This window comes from Euleptes europaea, chromosome 3 (assembly GCF_029931775.1).
Source record: "Euleptes europaea isolate rEulEur1 chromosome 3, rEulEur1.hap1, whole genome shotgun sequence".
In the NCBI taxonomy this organism is placed as follows: domain Eukaryota; kingdom Metazoa; phylum Chordata; class Lepidosauria; order Squamata; family Sphaerodactylidae; genus Euleptes; species Euleptes europaea.
Genome location: NC_079314.1, coordinates 85,636,442 through 85,658,237, shown reverse-complemented (window position 1 = coordinate 85,658,237; position 21,796 = coordinate 85,636,442). Strand labels below are relative to the sequence as shown.

General features: G+C 41.4%; 1 protein-coding gene across 1 annotated transcript in view; it reads left to right on the top strand.

The window, feature by feature from the left end:
- The window catches only part of LOC130474281 (sodium-coupled monocarboxylate transporter 1-like), a 35,398-nt gene extending 14,131 nt beyond the window's left edge, over window positions 1-21,267 (top strand). Inside the window, exons 7-15 of the mRNA XM_056845832.1 lie at window positions 1,285-1,414; window positions 2,363-2,451; window positions 3,520-3,632; window positions 5,210-5,277; window positions 10,981-11,067; window positions 13,479-13,657; window positions 17,118-17,221; window positions 18,846-18,931; window positions 21,100-21,267. Of these exons, the coding sequence (XP_056701810.1) occupies window positions 1,285-1,414; window positions 2,363-2,451; window positions 3,520-3,632; window positions 5,210-5,277; window positions 10,981-11,067; window positions 13,479-13,657; window positions 17,118-17,221; window positions 18,846-18,931; window positions 21,100-21,225 (982 nt within the window). The 3' untranslated portion in view covers window positions 21,226-21,267. The remainder of the gene's footprint in view (window positions 1-1,284; window positions 1,415-2,362; window positions 2,452-3,519; window positions 3,633-5,209; window positions 5,278-10,980; window positions 11,068-13,478; window positions 13,658-17,117; window positions 17,222-18,845; window positions 18,932-21,099) is intronic.
- The last annotated feature ends 529 nt before the right edge of the window (window positions 21,268-21,796 follow it).

Sequence of the window (21,796 nt, the reverse complement as noted above, 5' to 3'; positions counted from 1 at the left end):
TCTCCTTCATTGCTGAGCTAAGGTTTAAGTAACACCACGGCCATTTATGCATAGCTGTTTCCTCATGGTAACCCTGCCAACTGCTTTGGGGATATGCTTTGATTCTGCATACATTTTCCAAGCATCAGAGGTCACATCGCTCTCCCCCTGTATTTCTGTGCGCCTTCCTTGCGTTTTCTGGATGCTGGCTAAACACGAATCCAGTAAACACGGGCAAAAGATGTGGAAACATGCAGGGAGAATGAGGCGTCCTCTTACAGATGGAAAATGCAAGCGTAATAAAAGCAAAGCCTCGAAGTAGTTGTCAGGGTAACTGTGAGGAAACAGCCATGCATAAATGGCCCACATCTTAGCGGGGAACGGAAACCCCCCCTGAAAAGGATACGGAACTCAGCTCTCTGATTTTTAATGGGTTGGCTCTGGATGGTGTTGGAATATACTGTACATCATCAAGTATACAAAATAAGTCAGCTTCTATGGGGGCAGCAAAGGACCAAAGCTAGTTAGACAGAGTTACGGGTGCTTCCCTTCCTATTGTCAGTCCTTTCTCTCAGGATCATAATACACTATGATCAGAATGTTGAGAATCGCAAATACGTTTCTAAGTAATGCACACTATATCTTTAGGGGAGACACTCAGGTTGTGGGGCTGGGGACACACAGCCATTGCCATTTGAAGTAGAAAGTATGGTGGGCTAGATGAACCAACTGCAAGTGTAAAATGAATATAGATTAAAAGAAAACTGGTGACAAAATAAACATAAAACCCCAGGAGGAGTTTAAAGCCAATAGCATAAAACGTTTGAGCAAATAAAAATGTTTGGCTTGGTGCCGAAAGGTTAACAAGTTTGTTGCAAAGGCAACGAGTCATGAAAAGGAACACAAGCAGTGTTCCTTAGAGAGCAGTGCACTGAAGCTGTCCATCCATCATTTCAAAATGTGTGGGGAGTGCCTAGTGATTGTTCGGCGAAAAGTTGGATGGGACTTTCAGTGCTGAGACTCAGAACGTTTGTGAACATTTTGTGATATCCTAACAGCTGAACCAGATAGACAAATTACGTTTAAAACATATGTGCAAACACACACATATGCACGTGCTAGAAGTTTGAGGGTGGTTTTTAGCTAAAATACAAATGTGTTCTTACCTAGAATTTTCTTTCTTTTGGCTGCCAAAAGGAAATTTATACAGGTATAGTATAAGCATAATTGCACAATTACTCACTACTGATATTTTCATACAGTTCCAATATGAAAAAGCTCTTCCTTTGTGCTATTTCCTTTCAGATCTCTCTATATTAACCTTTTGGGGCTTTGGGCAATTCTTGCATGTGCTGTGCTATGTGGATTAGCAATGTACTCCATTTATAAGGACTGTGACCCATGGACAGCAAAATGTGTGTCAGCACCAGACCAGGTATAGTGTTAAAAATTTCTAGTTAAAATTAATTCAGCTTGTAGTTTGGGGTTCAGATATGAGAAATGATGTTGATTATAGAGATTTGGATGTTACTGACACAGTCAGATGACATCCTTTTGGTAAAGAATAAGGAGTCCAGCCCCCTTCTATCCCAACGTGCAGCACAGACCAAATTGGAGCCTATTAGGTCTGCTGCCCCCTCCCATCCATATATCTGGTCAAAAGGGGGCAGGTCACAGAAAAGTACGTGAGCCAGAAGAAGAAGAAGAGTTGTTTTTTTATATGCTGATTTTCTCTACATTTTAAGGAGAATCAAACAGGCTTACAATCACCTTCCCGTCCTCTCCCCACAACAGACACCGGCTTACAATCATCTTCCCTTCCTCTCCCCACAACAGTGAGCTACCTGACTGACCAACGCAGGACACAATTGCAAGGAATCTCTTGCTGCTTCCCTTCCTCCACTCAAACAAAATAAGTGTTCCAGCTTAAGGCTGCAAGCTGGACTTCAGAAATAAATGAAATATTTGGAGATAGTGACTTGGATCCAGAGAACTGCAAGAGAAGTTCAGCTCAAGAGACATCTCTGCTGTCTCCCCTTCTTGATGCAGCCCCTCTGACTCCCCCCCCCAACTACTCTGGGGGGTGACCTGTGGGAGCAGTCTTGATGTGCCATAGAAGGACAAGGCTCAATTAAAACATTCTTCCACACTCACAAGGGGAGCAGGCTGGATGAATGAATAGGTTCTGATGCAAATCTCATAACTTGAATGTACTGAATACAGAAGAAAGCATTTAAAAGGAGCTTTGTCTCATATTTAGAAAATTATTGTCACAAGCATATATTTATTTAAACATAGATTTTTTTTAAAGAATAAAGATGACAAAAGCTACAGCAATAAGAAAAAGTAATTGCTAATGTGTATTAATATTGGAATGTTTCAGCTCATGCCATATCTGGTACAAGATATTCTGCATACTTTCCCAGGCATGCCAGGACTTTTTGTGGCTAGTGCTTACAGCGGAACTTTAAGGTAATTTAATTCTGAATGCAGTGAAGAGGAAAAAATGGTTAATAATGGATCAAAATTACAACAGCAATCTTTAATAAGATTCATCAGTAGATGAATAAAGTCACTGATGTAAGCTAATTTTAGTCAATGAGAGCAAATTTTAATAAATGAATTAAGGGCACATTTATTTATTTTGAGAGCATTTTGGTTCTGACATTTCATTGTAAATAAGGAATGAAAAAATAATTAAAGATGGCTTTTATAGAGAAACTGTTATGTCTTTATTTACTATATTAATAGTCTGCCTTTCTCACTGACAGTCAAGGTGGATCACACAGTAAAAATCGATGCAATCAGCAGTATAAATCATCTAATAAGCAATGTACTAGGATTACAGAAATCTGAAATAATCATAGACTGTTAGACATAGTACATAATGCAGCTACAATGTGGAAAAGTGGTAGAGAATCACATGAACACAAGAACTCTTTCAATTAAGAGTTATTTCACAGTGGGTAGCCGTGTTAGTCTGTTTGCAGTAGTCAAAAAGGGCAAGAGTCCAGTAGCACTTTAAAGACTAACAAAAATATTTTCTGGTAGGGTATGAGCTTTCGTGAGCCACAGCTCATACCCTACCAGAAAATATTTTTGTTAGTCTTTAAGGTGCTACTGGACTCTTGCCCTTTTTGACTAATTAAGAGTTATATTAGTTGTCCTGGTTATATGTAACCACTGTTTTTATGCTACCATAGTTTTTACATAGCAATCCTATATAGAATTACTCCAGACTATGCTGATTTATTTCAGTGGGTTTAGACTGGAATAATTCTGCATAGGATTGCCCTTTTACTTAATGATCTTAAAATAATACAATGGCACTGTTAAAGATCATTATCCTAACAGTAATCTGCTGTTTTAATGCTGCTAGTTTTATTCTGTTTCTGCAGCTGTTACTGTTTGTATGGTATTTTACTAATTTAATGTGTGCATTGTTATTTATTATGTTGTCAGCTTCCTCATAGACATTTGTACAGAGAGGCATGGTATTATTATCAATATCATTAGAAAATTTTTTTTTATCTTCCTTAGTACAGTGTCCTCTAGCATCAATGCTTTAGCTGCTGTGACTGTAGAGGATCTCATTAAACCTTACTTTGCCTCGCTCACTGAAAGGAAATTGTCTTGGATTTCTATGGGGATGAGTAAGTCTGTATGAAATATTTTTTCTAGTTTAATGAAGCAAATCTTTATTTTCTTGTGTATTCTGGAATCTACTGCACGGAACTGGGGCATTTTAAAAGTTAACTAAAATATCAGTAATCCTACCATGAGAATTAGATCATTTCTCTGAACCCAATGAGTCAGGATGATAGAAATAAATAAAAAGGCCATAAATAAAGTATGGATGTGTTATGTAGGGGTAGAATTTTCTCATCAGGACATTTCAGTATTCTTGAATGAGTACTGATATCACTCTTTATTTGTAGTGGAAACAATGGCTTAAACATGTGAACCAGTGTTTAGCATAAATTCTCTTATTCCAGGATTAGTATGTGATTAACTGCCTTTCTGCATATTATGTCTGTGTGGATAGTGGATATAATAAAATATCATTCAGCATATGAATTCTATAAGGAGGAAGGTGAGCTCATTCATGTAAACTGATATTTAAACTATCCCATTATGCCATCTCAAACGACCCTTAGTACAAAAATGAAATAAAGAACAATGAACTTCAAAACATTTCATGTAGGCAGAGGATAATGACTCATCCTGTTTTTTGCTTATCCTAGATTATGTTGTAATTGCTAATCCTAGGTTATTTCAACTAATCTTCCATGACATTACTCTGTAGGCGTTATTTTAAAATCCTATCCTGAGACTGATAAAACTCTGATCTGTTGATTTTGGCTATTACTAGATACAGTTCTAATGCCATGTTATCAGCAGAGTAGAACAAAGTAGCTAAAGCTGAAATAACTAATCAATCCATGCACCTATAGAGTGCTTCCATTGCTTTCAGTGAGATTTCACTAAATTCACTGGCTGAATTTTCTGTTCCACACCTCTACTTTAGCTTACTAACAGTGCAATCCTAAGGGGGCGGGCGTGAGAAGTGCTCTGGAGGCAGCATGACACTGACACCAGCATAAATGCCTCTTGCACTGGTGTAAGGGGCATATACGCTGGTGCTGGGCCACTTATGCCAGCACCAGGGAGTGGTGCGGCAGTGCCACGCATGGGTGTGGTGCAGCCACGGCAATAGCACACCTCTGCCACAGCGTCCAAAAGGACTGTTTTCGGGGTAGGGGGTAGTCAGCTCCCTGAGCCCTTTTGCCACGGGAATGGCCAATTTTGCCAGCATGAATTTACGCCAGCAAAAATGGTGGCATAGCCTGAGGAACTGCATACAGGGGTTCTACAAGGGATGGAGGAGCGTTCCTTTTTGGTTTGCTGGCCGTGGCAATGCTAGCCGCTCAGCTTTTCTGCCCCGTGACCGTGCTGTCCTCAGCCGTGGTGCATCTACCTCCCCTCAGGATTGTGCTGTAAGTATCAGAACGTTCTGTTCCTGGGATTCAGCAGACCCTCAGGAATAGTATAGGGGACAAAGTAGGGGAAGGAGGATTGGTACAATTTGCTGAGCTTTCTTCTGACGATGGAAATGCCATTCCATCTTTGGAACAAAGTGGTTGAATATAAGCCACTGAGGTGTTGGTGATGCACAGCCACAAAATTATTAAATTGTAATTTAATATGTTTGTGTACATTACTCATTTAGGTCTGTTTTATGGTGGAGTATGCATTGCTATGGCTGGTGTGGCATCCCTTTTAGGTGGTTTGTTACAGGTATGAATTTAATCATTTCTTAATTCATGCTCAGTTGCCTGAGAAGACAGAACGATCAGTGCTCACACCTACAGGCTCAGCGTTATCTGTTATTCTTCAAACTACATACTTCTGAAATAGCCTTAAATGAAGTTAAGTTGCATAATTGGTTTAAAAAATGCAGCTTAACTTGTAAGACCACAGATTTATGAATTTTTTCATGGAACACATTGAAACTTCAAGCAGATCAATCAATGCATCACTTGGAATACTGTGTACAGTTCTGGTCACCACATCTAAAAAAGGATATTGCAGCGCTTGAGAAGGTGCAGAAAAGAGTAACCAAAATGATCAGGGGACTAGAGCAACTGCACTGTGAGGAGTGGTTAAAACAGGGCAGTTTAGCTTGGAAATAAGGCGGTTAAGGGGAGACATGATAGAAGACTATAAAATTATGCATGGTATGGAGAGAGTGGACAGGGAGAAGCTTTTCTCCCTCTCTCATAATACTAGAACGTGGGGTCATCTGCTGAAGCTGGAGGGTGAGAGTCAAAATTGATAAAAGGAAGTATTTCTTCACACAACGCATAGTTAAATTGTGAAACTCCCTGCCCCAGGATGTGGTGATGGCTGCCAACTTGGAAGGTTTTAAGAGGGGAGTGGACATGTTCGTGGAGGAGAGGGCTATTCATGGCTACTAGTAAAAATGGATACTAGTCATGATGCATACCTATTCTCTCCAGGATCAGAGGAGCATGCCAAATATAATAGGTGCTGTGAAACACAGAAAGGATGGTGCTTCTAAAGTTGTCTTGTTTGTGGGCTTCCTTGAGGCACCTGGTTGGCCACTGTGTGAATACACTGCTGGACTTGATGGGCCTTGGTCTGATTCAGCATGGCTTTTCTTATGTTCTTATGTTAAAATGCATGAGTTAAGCTAATTTTAGTCCAGCTAAGTTTGTGAAATAGTCATTGAAATCCATGGCACAAATTGACATCAGAGAAATGACAGGGGAAAAGGGGGTGCTTCATCCTTTCTGTACCTGTTCGCTGTGCCACATCACACTCCTGCAAGATGGCTTCCACCCTCTCCTGTAAGATTTAAAATGTATGTGTGCCTTTAGAAGCTTACATTTGCAGCACTGTAGTACAGAAATCTGCTTGAGTTAAGCCATGTGGAATGGGGAAACTGTGGGTAGGGAAAGAGTTAAACAATCAATCTCTTCCCCCCTTGTCTTGCTATTGATAAATGATAATGCCCCCCTGAGTCAACTTTTATACCACCTACTACCTTTCCTATATGTAAATAGTACTGTATATTTTATATATTTATTTTTAAATTTATATCCTGCCCTATCCCGGCCAAAGCCAGGCTCAGAGCGGGTTACAACATAAAAACACATCATATATTATAAAATACATACGAAATAATTTCTCCTTAAAACCATTAATATTAAGATCAGCTCTAAAATCAGATGGCGCCCATTTCATGGGCATGGTGGTCAGTGGCAGGTCGCCCCCCCCCGTTTTATTCAGAAGATATAAATTAATCAGATAGACAGGGAGGAGAGAAGGGAGGCTAGCTACGATGGAAACTGTTGCTGCCCTCAACCATAGGCCTGGCAGAACATCTCAGTCTTGCAGGCCCTGCACAATTGTGCCAAATCCCTCAGGGCCCAGCTCTCACTAGACACACAGAGTTCCACCAGACCGGGGCCAGAGCCAAAAAAGCCCTGGCCCTGGTTGAGGACAGCCAGATACTTCTCAGGCCAGGGACTACCAGCAAGTTGTTATTCGCTGAGTGTAACGCTCTTTGAGGGCGCTTACCGGGTATTCTAGGTATTCATGATACCTAGAAAGAGATTCCAGTGAAACACTGGGTCTTCGCTTTCAGTTTTTTAAATTTTTTTGAAGCATCTTTCCTTTTGTAGCAAGTTTGCGATCAACCATGACTCAATCACAGAAATTATCAATGGTTGCCTCCCTTTCATCACACGGAACAGCCACAGTGAACATGTGAGAAAGGCCTCCTCACTGAGGGCTAGGGTTGCCAACCTTCAGGTGGTCAGTACAGGAGCGAAAAACACATATACCGTATTTTCCGGCGTATAAGACGACTGGGCGTATAAGACGACTCCCAACTTTTCCAGTTAAAATATAGAGTTTGGGATATACTCGCCATATAAGACTACCCCTCTTCCAACGCACTCCAAATAAAAATTAAAAATAACCTCCTGCTCCGCTTCCCCCTCCCTGGAAGGACGGGGGGTGGGAGGGGATGGGAAGGGCTCTTCCCACGCGGCTGCTTGGACCGGTATGGGGGGGGGGAGAGGCACAAAGGCAGGCGCGGCGGCCGTCACGGGGGCAGAGGAGGGGGGTTCCTGCGGCGCCCATGCGGGGAGGGGGGATTCTCCTTCCTTTTCCTCCCTAACTTCTGGAGCAGGGGTCCTCAAAGGGCTTTTTTCCAGCCCGGGAACCGAAAAAGCCAGTCCCCCCTTGCCCCCCTCCCCAGAGCTTTTCTGGGCTTCTTGGCCGCGTGCGCCCAGCCGGAAGCCTCCCTCCTGCCCCAGTCGCCCCCTTCCCTGCTCCCTCTCCCTCTCCAGCCCCAAACCCCCTTTTCTGGGCGAGCGAGGCATCTTGCCGCCTCGCATGCCACCCAGTCGCCTCCTTCGCCCTCTCCCTCCCACCCTCCCCGGCCCAAAACCCCCTTTCCTGGGCGCATGAGACGTCTTGCCGCCTCACGCACCGCCCAGTCGCCCCCTTCGCCCTCTCCCTCCCAGGCCCGAAATCCCCTTTCCTGGGCCTGGTCGCCCCCTTCTCTTCCGCAGCACGCCCCACCGGGAGACTTCTCCCATTGCCTAGCTTTGTGGCTGGGTCTGGCCTCCTTGAGCTGCATGCAGAGGCGCCTGGTCCTTCAGGGCCCTCCACGATGCAGCCCAACATGGCCCTGGCGCTCCTGTTTTGGCTGTAGTCAGGCAGCGTTCTCACGGCTCGGGGCTCTCTCTCCTCCCGGGGGTATCCTTGTGGCCTGGAGGAAATTGTAAGGGCCCCTTGGGGGGGTGCTGGGCATATCTCCAGGGAGAAGAAGAAAAAGACTTGTGGCCATTGATGCATGAGAGGTTTTGCCTTGGATTTGCCGCTCTCCAGATGCACATTTTCCCCATCCGAATTCTCAGAACTCAAAAGTAAGCTCCCCCACCCCCGGGCAGAGTTTGGAGAATTCAGATGGGGAAAATGTGAATCTGGAGAGCGGCAAATCCAAGGCAAAACCTCCCGTGCATAAATGGCCTTGGTTTTTACATGCCGACTTTCTCTACCACTAAATGGAGACTCAAATTGCCTTACAATCTCCTTCCCATACCCTCCCACAACAGACGCCCTGTGAGGCAGGTGGGGCTGAGAGAGCTCTAACAGAGCTGTAACTTGCCCAAGGTCAGCCAGCTGGCTTCGTGTGTAGGGGTGGGGAAACCAACCTCCGCTTCTCACGTGGAGGAGTGGGGAATCAAACCCGGTTCTCTAGATCAGAGTCCCTGCTCCAAACCGCCACTCTTAACCACTACATTTGTAAGGCACAGGCACTTGCCGCAGACTCCAGCCTCTTTATTCCCCATTAACTCACCTCTGTGCGTGCGTGTGGTCCGGGCTCGGGAGGAGGATGCTTTTCAGGAGAGCCCCCTCGCGCCGCTTCCTCCTCCTCCTCTCCCGCACACGTGGGGAATTTGTTCATATTTTTTTCAAACTATAGTCCGGCCCCCAACAGTGTTTGAGGGGCAGTGAACTGGCCCCCTGTTAAAAAAGTTCTGGAGCCTTCAGGAGAGGCGCTTCGTGGCTTAACGGCCCCTTCCCCCCCCCCGCTCTTGGGATCTTGCACGTGGCAAATGGAGGAGAGGGAGAGAAAGCAGAACGCCCCTCTTCGCCATTCAAAGCGGCTTAGTGGCAAGGGACGATCTGCTGATCGCCAGGCTGGAGCATGGCGCGGCTGCAGTTGCGATGCCGGAGCGGGTGGGCAGGAGCCAGGAGGCGGAGAAGGACGCGGCGAGAGCGGCCGCCCCAGCCCCGGCCATCCAGCCGCCTGCCTGCCTTGCGCTGCTGCCGGAGCGCTGCCAAGCGCTTCCCTTCGTACGCCCCGGCGCGCCTGGCTCCGACTCCCAGCCGGGCAGCGACCTCCCTCGCTGGGCTCACCTCCCCTCCCTCCTCCGGCGGACATGGACATTCTCCAGTCCGGCTCGGAATTCAGCACCCGCCCTTATATACCCGGCGTATAAGACGGCCCCCGACTTTTGAGGAGATTTTCCTGGGTTAAAAAGTCATCTTATATGCCGGAAAATACGGTAGGTGCAAAGACTGTTTATATGCTACTGTGTCTAATATAATATGCACTCATAAATACACAGGGTGAACAACACATACAATCATATCAAGCACAAACATACAAAACCATCTCAGGGATGGTGGTAACAAGGAACAGTTCAATTCAAAAGTGCAATGTCTCTCAAAGTATACACATCAATCTTCTGTATTTTGTATACATCTCATGCAGGTAAGTGAGCAGATATAACAGATACTTAATATTCAGGGAGGAATAACTTCATGGAGGACGTTTCAAATTCTTTGCAATTGAATTCTTCATCAGTCCTTCGAGCATGTTCCTCTTATATTGCACATCTTAATAGTAATAATAATGATTATTAATGCATACATGGCTACATTTGTGAATGTTACCCTTCGTGGGAACTAACCTGTATCCAGCACTTTGAAATTCATTATTATTACTATTAAGATGTGCAATATAAGAGGAACATGCTCGAAGGACTGATGAAGAATTCAATTGCAAAGAATTTGAAACGTCCTCCATGAAGTTATTCCTCCCTGAATATTAGGTATCTGTTATATCTGCTCACTTACCTGCATGAGATGTATACAAAATACAGAAGATTGATGTGTATACTTTGAGAGACATTGCACTTTTGAATTGAACTGTTCCTTGTTACCACCATCCCTGAGATGGTTTCGTATGTTTGTGCTTGATATGATTGTATGTGTTGTTCACCTTGTGCATTTATGAGTGCGTATTATATTAGACACAGTAGCATATAAACAGTCTTTGCACCTATATGTTTTTCGCTCCTGTACTGACTTCCTAATCTCCCGATACTAGTACAGTGGTGTCTATTTTCTCCCCCAACCTCCAGGTGGTGGCTGGAGATCTGCTATTACAGCTGATCTCCCGCCAATAGAGATCAGTTTACCTGGAGAAAATGGACACTTTGGCCATTGGACTCTATGGCACTGAAATCCCTCCCCTCTACAAACCCCACCCTCAAGCTCTGCCCAAAAAACCTCCCGCTGGTGGCAAAGAGGGACCTGGCAACCCTGCTGAGGGCTGTCCGGCAAGGTATAAGCCTGAACTTTTAGAAAGGTAGGGGGATCTCTTCAAGGGGCAGCAGTAGATAATTTTCAGTGGCAAATTGTTTTATGAATTCTGTGACTGACTTCTGGCATATGTTTTGATTGTTTTAATTCTATGCTATTGTTTAATTTAGTTAGCTGCCTGGGGTCCCAGATTTCTGGGAGAAAGGTGGACATAAATATTTGCATAAATAATCTATCTATGTATCATCACATTTTAACCCCATTCTGCCCAGAAGTAGCTTAGGGTGGTATGAATAGTTTCCCCCTCCATTTTAGTTTGTTTCTGAATACATAACCTTGTTTTGTCCTTAGGCAGCTCTCAGTATTTTTGGCATGGTTGGTGGACCTCTTCTTGGACTGTTTTCTTTGGGTATCCTCTGTCCGTTTGCTAATCCTGTGGTAAGTAGGTTTTTCTGAATTTTCCTTAGGCTAAGAGGTAGAAAGGTAGCTTATGACTTTTGCAGTAACAGTTTTATTATCACTTTCAGTAAATACTGCAAAGCTTTAAAGAAAGAATCAAACATTTTTTTGATAAATACTATATAAAAACAAATAAAACAATATCTAAAAATAATGATTCAAATACCTCATTGTAAATGAATGAGGAAAGGCAAACATTAATTTTCTAAATGTGTTTATTTCACAGATCGCCAGTTTTTTTTCCAGAAGCCAATATAATTGCTGCCAGCTTTCTCTCATATGCTCAGTAATTTTACATCTTTGTGAAGCTGTTCACTTGATCATTTTCATTACATACCATATTATCTCTTTCTACTCTAAATTATTGGGCAGTCATCGGGACTTCCAATGCTGAGCAAACACAATCCTCACTGAGGTCATAACATTTAAGAGTATTTTTGAATGTGTACAATATCTACATAATTCAGAAACAAAAAAATGGATCTATTTTTTACTTTTTTTTTAACTTCATTTATACCCACTTTTCTCCTCAATGGAGATCCACAGCAACTTACATAATTCTCCTATCCTCCATTTTTCCTCACAACAACCCTGTTAGGCTGAGAGTATGAGACTGGCCCAGGGTCACCCAGCAAGCTTCCATGGCTAGGGTTGCCAACCTCTACCTGGAGATCTCCTGGGATTACACCTGATCTCCAGCCGACAGAGATCAGTTCACCTGGAGAAAAGGGCCACTTTGGAAGAGGGATTCTATGGCATTAGACACCATTGTAGCCCCTCCCCTTCCCAAACACTGCCTTCCTCAGGCTCCACCCCAAAAAATTCCAGGTATTTCCCAACCCAGAGCTGGCAATACTATCCATGGCAGAGTGGGAAACTGAACCTGGGTAGCCCAGAACCTAGTTCGTCACTCTAGCCACTGCATCACACTGGCTCTAGATTGGCTTCTACAGGAAGTTCCAATCTCTCCTTTCTTGAGCCAAAGTTCCCATCTCTCAAATTTCTAATATGGCTCTTTTAATAACTTTCCAACAGATTTTGGTTCTATCACACTTCCACCACATGTGCATATAGTCAGCTTTTGTGTTGAACAAAACCAACATACGCCACTCATTTTCTCACAAACTTTTGAAAATTTCCAAGGAGTTATTAATCTTTTAAGAACACATTTCTGTTTCCAAGGAGTTAAATGCCACTGATTAATCTTTTAATAACAGAATTCTTTTAATTAATTAATTAATTTAATTAATTTTGATTCACCAAGTTCTGCAACATAGTTTTACACAAGTAGCAAAATACATCAAAACTTATTTAAAACCATTTAAAATACTAATTAAAATTTTTAAATTTAAAATTTTAGCCAGACCTCTTTTAAAAGGGTTTATTTATAAAATAAAGAGGGTTTATTTATTTTAATTTATAAAATATAATGAGTTTATCCCCATTCTGTAAACCAGAAACTATAAAAATCTCCCAAAATACTTAGAAGAAAATCTATACTTAATGGTGCTAGTTTTCTAGCAAGTACATGCAGCCTTGATTTGGAATGCAGGCTTGCAGAGAGAGAAGGGATTTAACCTTTCAAGCCTGCTTGGTTTCATTAATTGAAACCTGACCTCCCCAAATGTGCTAATGATAGTGCAGGAGGCTGGCTTCAATTAGTGAAGCCATGAAGGGTTTGAAGTATTAAACAGCCTCTCCCTCCTTGCATGATGCCTGTCCAAATTGTTGCTCCACATGCTGACAATTTGCCTTTTTTGTAGATGAGGAACAGAGAAGCTTGTTCTTCATTGTATCTGTTTTGGCCCTTCATGGAAAGATGTTCTGCCACCTAGAATTCTACTCTGCATACCTTGTTCATGCTTAACTCAAGGATGGTTCTTGTAGTGTAAATTACACATTACATGTATTTACTTTGAAGACATGCATCGGGAAACCCCACAAGAGGAAAAGTGGTCAACCTCCAGGTACTAGCTGGAGATGTCCTGCTATTACAACAGCTCTCTAGCTGATAGAGATCAGTTCACCTAGAGAAAATGGTCACTTTGGCAGTTGGACTCTATGGCATTGAAGTCCCTCCCCTAACCAAACCCCACCTTCCTCAGGCTCCACCTCAAAGACCTCCCACCAGTGGCGAAGAGGGACCAGGCAACCCTATGGGTAAAGTTTAAAAAATCTCCTTCCCTTACTGCAATCCCTGAAGCTGCTTTGTCTAGAAACAACAACAGCTTTGGACTTCATGATACATTATTTATTATTTGTGTGCCTAGTGTGAACCAAGAGGACAATGGAGGCTCAGTTTAGATATTGTAATGGGACATGGAGATAAAAATGGGGTGTTTTCCTTTCCCTCACATCTTTTGAATAGAATGTAACCTCCTGTTTTTCAGGGTGCATTTACAGGTCTCCTTGGTGGATTTACTGCTTCTCTGTGGGTTGGAATTGGAGCTCAGATTTATTCTCCACGTCCTCAAAATAGCATGCCATTAAACCTTAGCACTGAATACTGCAACAAAACTGGCCTAGGAACTGAAGGCAACTGGACTACTCTTATGCCAGATACAGAAAGGTGTGTACATGGTAAATTTATCCCACATTTCTCTAATCTAAGGTGGTCTATATGTAGGCCTAGAAAAATACTATTTTTGATGCTATAAATTTTGTGGTTTCTTGTCCACTAAAACCTGACCCACTTCCATTGATAGAAGGGTTTTTGATGACATTATCAGGATATGGATCAGGGAGGAGGGCTTTCGGTCAGGAGGAAATGCTCAGTACTTAATTATATGTTACCACAGTTGCTATGTCATGTGTATATTGTTTAAGAGCATCTTATTCAGATAGTCTCACATGCAGATATTCAGAACTCAAGTAGTAAAGAGCCATAAACTGTGTAATAGTGCAATTGATATATAGTGTACACTTTGCTGGATATATTGTAGAGAAATGCAGCTTTTCTAGATCTGTAGATATTTGGCTGGGTAATTTCAAATTAATAAATGAAATTTATCTCCCTTCTCCCACATGGTACAAAGGAGTTAACAGAAAATTGTCAGAGGAAATGAACTAATGGAGTGCCTCAGGGATCTGTCCTGGGCCCTGTGTTGTTCAATATCTTTATAAATGATCTGGATGAAGGAATAGAGGGGATGCTTACTAAATTTGCAGATGATACTAAATTGGGAAGGGTAGCACATACGGTAGAGGACAGAGCCAGGATACAGGATGATCTTGACAGGCTGCAGAATTGGGCTAAAACCAATAAAATGCATTTCAACAGAGATAAATGTAAAGTTCTGCATCTAGGTAGGAAAAATCAAAGGCATAATTATAGGATGGGGGAGTTGTCTCAGCAGTAGTGTGTGCGAAAAGGATCTTGGGGTCTTAGTAGACCAAACACTGAACATGAGTCAGCAATGTGATGTGGTAGCTAAAAAGGCAAATGGAATCCTGGGCTATATCAACAGAAGTATAGTGTCCAGATCAGGCGAAGTGATGGTATCGCTTTACTCTGCTCTGGTTAGACCTCACCTAGAGTATTGTGTTCATTTTTGGGCACCACAGTTTAAGAAGGATGTAGACAAGCTGGAACATGTCCAAAGGAGGGCAACAAAGATGGTGAGGGGTCTGGAGACCAAGTCCTATGAGGAAAGGTTGAAGGAGCTGGGTATGTTTAGCCTGAAGAGGAGAAGGCTGAGAGGGGATATGATAACCATCTTCAAGTACTTGAAGAGCTGTCATAAAGAGGAGGGTGCTGAGTTGTTTTCTGTTGCCCCAGAAGGTTGGACCAGAACCAATGGGTGGAAATTAAATCAAAAGAGTTTCCGTCTCAACATTAGGAAGAATTTTCTAACCGTTAGAGTGGTTTCTCAGTGGAACAGGCTTCCTCGGGAGGTGGTGAGTGCTCCTTCTCTGGAGGTTTTTAGAAGAAGTTGGATAGCCATCTGTCAGTAATGCTGATTCTATAACCTTAAGCAGATGATGAGAGGGAAGGCATCTTGGCCATCTTCTGGACAAGGAGTGGGGGTCACTGGGGGTGTGGGGGGGAGGTAGTTGTGGATTTCCTGCATTGTGCAGGGGGGTTGGACTAGATGACCCTGGTGGTCCCTTCCAACTCTATGATTCTAACTGTTGACAGTCGTTATCTCAAGTTGCCATGGAATTCTTCTTGCAATATTTTTGCAGGGAGCCCCCCCCTCAAATTGAGCAACATATATTAATTCAATGTATTTGTTTGAGGATTGGTTCTGTAGTGGGGATCCATAATTCCGTGTTTTCTGGGAACGGGCAATGGAAGTAGTAGCCACAGGTAATGGGACAAGACAGTATAAAGACTTGTTGGACACTCCAATTACTTTAATAGAGGTTTCTTCACCTAACTGGTAGAACGGCTATTCTGTAGGTTCTTACTTTAAACACACAATTATGAATTGAGTTGTGTTGCTGTGACCTTAGCTCTAGGATGTGCAAACTCTTAAAACCTGTGCACCGCACTGACAGAAAGAAACATTCCCCACTTGCCATTTTTGACACCCCAAAGCAGGCCCTATGATCTTTTGAGCCACTGGGAAGGTGCCATTCATGGTCCTCAGCTCCTTGGGCCCTCATCTGTTCTATTCTGGGTGGCTCCCTGACTAAAACACTGGTGAGACAAAGGGAAAACAAAAACTGCAGGGAAGAGAAGGAAGTTCCGCATATACATCACAATTTAATAGGGCTTGCCCAGGTGTAATGTCACTTGCTTAGTTAGTTACACCAAAAGTAGTCAATCTTTTTTTTCTTATTTGATGCATCCACTATGTTGACAAATACAAGATCAAAATGGGTTGAAGAATTTCCATCTTTTCACTGAAAATGCTGGAGAACTAATATTCAAGAGCAAATAGCAAATTCCCAAGAACCCATGTGGCAGGAGTTCCTAAATGGATCTACAGATACATAATTTGGCCCTAAAAAGTATCTGAGGGGAGGCTCCCAATATCTATTGGAGTCATGACACTGGAGAAGAGGGAATGGTGCATTACTATTCCACTTAAACCTACCCTGCAATAGTTCTTTAGGGCCAAATTACACATGTTTCATTATGGAACTCCAGCACCACAAGCACTTCAACCAAGAAATTAATCCAAAAGAGTATAGGCACCAAATCATATGAAATATATATTTCTATCAAAATGTCATCTTAAAGTGATTGTAAATCCATGTTAAGTTGATAGCACGCAGGTTGCTTCATAATGTCCCAGTTTACTTCCCATTGTTAAGTAACTGCCATATATCGCAAGTGGATGATATATGCGATAACACTTTCAGATGTTCATACATTAGCTGCAGTTCTTATGAGATAAACCTCACTTGTGAACTTGTTCAGTGGGGGATAACCTGATGAAGGGTGCTTTGACCCTCAAAAGCTTATACCTTGAAACTCTTGTTGGTCTATAAGTTGCTGCTGGCCTCGAATCTAACAACTTTAGAATAACTGTAATTTTTAAGTCAAAGTTTGAGTGTGATTGCCTCTCTAGTGGATCAAGCTTACAGTCAAACTACACATTACAAAGGAGAGCTGTGATTGGATTTCCTGCCATTTAATGTTTTTAAGTAGTCATGTGTATGGGGAGAATCTGGACCTGGGCTGTGACAGTGAATGAAGAAATGTGTTTAATGCTGCCTACCATGCCATTTTCCTAACTCGGTGACAGGAAAAATAGGTGCGTAATAGCAGAATGAGGGAGCAAATTCTCCCCACCCCCCGCCAAGATTACAGCCCTGATATAAACCAGACCCTATAATGGCACTGCTAGTTTGTTTATACAGAGTTTATATAGTGAATACAGTTTATACAGACTTACAAACTGAGTTCAAAAATTGTGCTATGTAAACCTGAATTTATTAAAATCAAAGGCCAAATCACAAATACTGTCCTCCATTTTTCTTAGGATCTGCAGGGGTTCTTTTTTTCTTTTTCTTTCCATCTTCTGGTTTTCAATATGTTGTGGAAGAGTGTTGCAAATAAATTCTGTTTCTCTCGTTAGACCCATCCTTGCGGATTATTGGTATTCCTTATCATATCTCTACTTCAGCACACTTGGAACCCTGGTCACAGTTGCTGTGGGAATAGTTGGCAGTCTTTTAACAGGTACTTATTCCTGGGTATTTAATGTATTGATCTTTTTTATTAATTGATAAGTTATGGAACTATCCTTGATATGTAAGTACACTACATGTCTGGAGTTACAACTGTCAGAGTGGTTTCTAATGTTTTGTTAGGAAATAATTTTCTCTTTCATGGTTTCTCCCTTAATATTAATGTCTTTTTACTCGAAGACTGAGAAAATAATATTATAGTAGGTCAATATGGTCATGTTCTGGAATGAGAAGATCTCTTAAAATAAATGACATCTATATAGAACAATGAAATTGCATACATAGACATCCATGTATAGGAGATCGTCATCAGGCTCTGTATTTATGTTGAACAGTTCAACTCCGGTGCAAACAAGTAGATATCGTTTTCATTTTCATATGACTTTTCACAGTATAAATCTGAATAATGTATACTTCTTGAAACCCAGAGTTTTGCAAATTTAAGTTATGTTGCTCCCACTCTCCTGGCTTTCAAAACTGAATTATTCAAGAGGGCTTTTCTATGCTGGCAATAGAGTTCCACTGTATTAAATGATTCACAAAGTTATTTGGATAAATTATTGGGGACTGTGGTCTATACTACTGTGAATAACTTGCTGAAACTAGGATCCTACTGTGTAATTTTTGCATCATTTAATGTGTCATGTTAACCTGTATGCTTTGCTTCAGTTCTATTTTTAGACTTCTGGTTGGTTCTACAGCCCTAATTGTTCATTGAATGTCCCATCCTGTCAATTGTATTGACTCACTTTGTGTAATCTGCCTTGAGTCCATGTGAAAAAGGTGGATTATAAATATTGTAAATAAATAAATGGTGTCCAGATTAATTCAGCAAAGTATCTGAAAGATCTGTCATCACTATTTGCTGTGGATATCACAATGGTGGATTTATTCCATGTAACCTTAGTTCCTCAGGGTGCAATTATGTTCTGATAAAAAAGAAGTCTGCAAAAGAGATATTTCCAAGAAAATTGCACAAAAGGGCCTGTACTTTTTTTTTAACACATCAATTTGTAGCCCAATCCTAAGGGGGGGTACTTACGTGGTGCCCAGGGACGGCACAGCCACGCCATCCCCTGAGTGGTTTGCAACAGCGCAGAGGGGGAAAATAAAGGATTCTCCCCCAAAGCCTCATGAAACTCGCCCATAGAGTTTAATGGGGCTACGCCAGGGGTTTTACAAGCATAACTTTACACCTGCAAAAATGGCGGGTTCCTGGGGCTAAAGGGCTGTGGAAGCTGCCTATAGGCAGCTTCGCCCCTAGGAATTACCCAGAAATGCCCCTTGGACACCAGCGCAAGTGGGGCTTGCGCTGTTGTGCCGCTCCCTGGCACCGCCATAAGTCTCACTGCACCAGCATCCACTCCACTCTGGATTGTTCAGAGTGGCACGGATGCCGATGCTGGGGTCACACCAGCACCTATGTGGCTCCACCCATCCCCTTTAGGATTTCACAGTAAGTCCTGATGTATAACGAAGCTTTTAGAAGAACAGGTTTATTTCTTGTGTTTAATTATTTCACTGGTCTTCTCAACAAATTCTGGCACAAGGGCTACTGAAACTAGTCAGATATATGCTTTGGATTGGCTTTAACCAACCACATTAATATTTTTCAGGAGGATTACGGCAAAATGTGGATCGGAAATTCATGCTAAACAAAGATGATTTTCTGTCAAACTTCTCATTTTTAAAACCTAAAAAAGTAAGTATAGTTTTATAACATATTCTAATTGGACTCTTCTTGTATAGTAAAAAAAACTTGTATTAACTTATAATTAATTATTGTATAGTTTCCTCTGCCATATTTTAGAGGTACTTTCAATATTTTCTGTGTGAAGTGAGACCATTGGTTTAATGTATCTAATATTTCATGGTATTTGTAACAAAATATCTCCTTGGACATTATCAAAATGAAATTTGGTACTTATGCTCAGGACAAAATTCTACAAAGTTGTAACAATGTGAAAAGCTGGTCATTTGTAGCATCCAGCCAAAAAAAAAAAAAGAAATAAAGAAAAAAAATAAGGCTGACGCAATAACTTGAAAGATGCCAGAGAAAAGGCAGATAAGATGCAATTATTAATAAGTAATTCAAGATGCACACACACAAATACAAATTTAAACCATGTTTCTAAAAATTAATTATTAAAAATGTTCCCATATGAATCAACAGGAAAACCTAAAAGGGCTTCTAATCCTTAAACATTGCTGCTATGACACATCTTCTGCTAACTCAAAACCCTAAAGAGAATAGCTTACTTAATAATAATTACACCTTATCAGGCTTGCCTTTTGCATTTCTTCTGCAACCTCTACTCACATTGTAACTCACAATGCAATCCCTAAGAATTCAGTCCTGGGAGTAAGCCTCACTGAACCAATCTGAATAGGATTCTCAGTAGACCGGCTTAGGGTGGGACTATTAAACACTCTGATTGAGGACAGTAGGGGGCGGTAACACTTGGTTTGCCATGTAGCCAGAGGCTGTAGTCCCTACATGAGGTAAAAGCCTCCACAGACAATGACAATATTTTAAAGCGGCCACTATGCAGAATGTGGTAGGATGATTCCACCATGAAAATATCGGAACAGGGCAAGGGTTATTTTCCATTATTGTATGCATTTGTAGGCCACTACAAACTGCATATGGAAACCTATCCAGTATCTATTGAGTTAAAAAGTGATGTTAAAATATTTGGTCTAAATATGAAGATTCTTAAAGAAACAGCTGTGCTTGGATTTTTCTTCATCAGTGCAGTCCTGAAATACATTTCTAGTGAAAATATGCTAGATTAGAGATATTTTTCATGATTGTAACATGGTATCTAGGAATTACATAAAGTTCCAGAAAGCGCTGCTAAAGAATTATCTGTTACGTAATTCCTTGGGATTCTGGAACCAGTCAAACAAGCTCGACAGCTGCTTTTGTGTAGTACTTTATATTGCAAATAAGCTAACTAAACTTTTCATTCTTGTATAATCCATTTTCAAATATCAAGGAAACGCTCTCTCTAGCGGTCACGTCTTAATAATGAAATCCTGGTGTGAACTTGAAGAAACCTTTTTATTTACAAACTGTCTATTGAACAACAGGTGTAAATTGTATTTTTCCTGTTTACACTTTCTTGTTAAGCTAAAAAGATGTTTATCTATTTATTATATTTATTACCGATCTTTCCGCCATAACTGTTTCAAAGTGGTTTGCAATTAAAACAGTCTTTAAAAAAATTGTGGAAATAACTGAAGTCTTGAAAGAAATCTGAAACCTAAGGTTAGTGGACAAACAAGGTTGAACACATCTGGCTGTTCACCTTGACCTTCAGAGCAGTAGATTACAGAGTTAAATAGAAAGTGGACATGTTCATGGAGAATAGGCTATCCATGGCTACTAGTCAAAATGGATATTAGTCATGATGCATACGTATTCTCTCCAGTATCAGAGGAGCATAACTATTATATTAGGTGCTGCTGCAGTCGTCTTGTTTGTGGTTTTCCTAGAAGCACCTGGTTGTCCACTGTGTGAACAGACTGCTGAACTTGATGGGCTTTGGTCTGATCCAGCATGGCTTTTCTTGTGTTAGGAGGCAGCCTGCGGAGTGAATTGCCATTAAATACTACATGCTAAGCGATATAATATATTCATTATGTGGATATTTTGTGTACTTAAATGTATTATGTTAGCTACTGATAGCATTGTGGGAGTGGAGGAGCTCATGTTTGGGCCAGATGATCTCTCTGTAGCTTCAGTGCTGCTACAGCAGATGATATTTTTAATTCTGATGATATTACAATGAGAAATGCTGTCACCACATACAGAAATCTCCTTCAGTGCGCATTCATAGCCATTGTTATTGTGATTTTGCTTTCCAGGATGACAAAGTTGAGGTTTTGAACTGGAAACAAGTTGCTGATGAAGGAACAGACAATCCAGCTTTCAATCACATTGAAATGAATTTCACAGACAATAAAGAAAAAGTCAACGGTGTTTACACATGAAAAACCTTTTGAACTCTGTGCTGGTCGGCAGCTACTCAGGCATGCCTCCCAAAGACTAACATTCCAATGAAAACTGTTAATTATCATCCTACTTGAGACTATGAAGATAACTGCTGACTAAACTTTGCATAATCATAGCCAAGAGATGGATTCTTGGAGCCAAGAATAAATTGGACAGTATGTATAAGAACAATCAACTAGCAAATAGAGAGTAATCATGTTGCTGATTTCTGAAAATGTAGGGAGCAGATCTGGGATATTTAAAATATAAATATCAGTGTGTGTGCAACAAGAGCAAAATTGGACTTTACAGAGTTGTGTTTGCTGCCACATAGTCATAATTCCTCATGCATGTGTAAATAAGCCTTTCTTATATAAGGGATTATAATACAGCAATAACAAACAACAATGTTAAATTATTATCAGTAGAAAATTGATTTCCAATCACAGTTGCCTTTGATCTTAGTTAATTGCTGGGTAGTTTGTTCAGTCCATTGCTGATAATTATACAATCAAATCTCCCACCTTGTAAAAATTACTAGTCTTGCAAAAGCCCACTTTAAAGTAAACA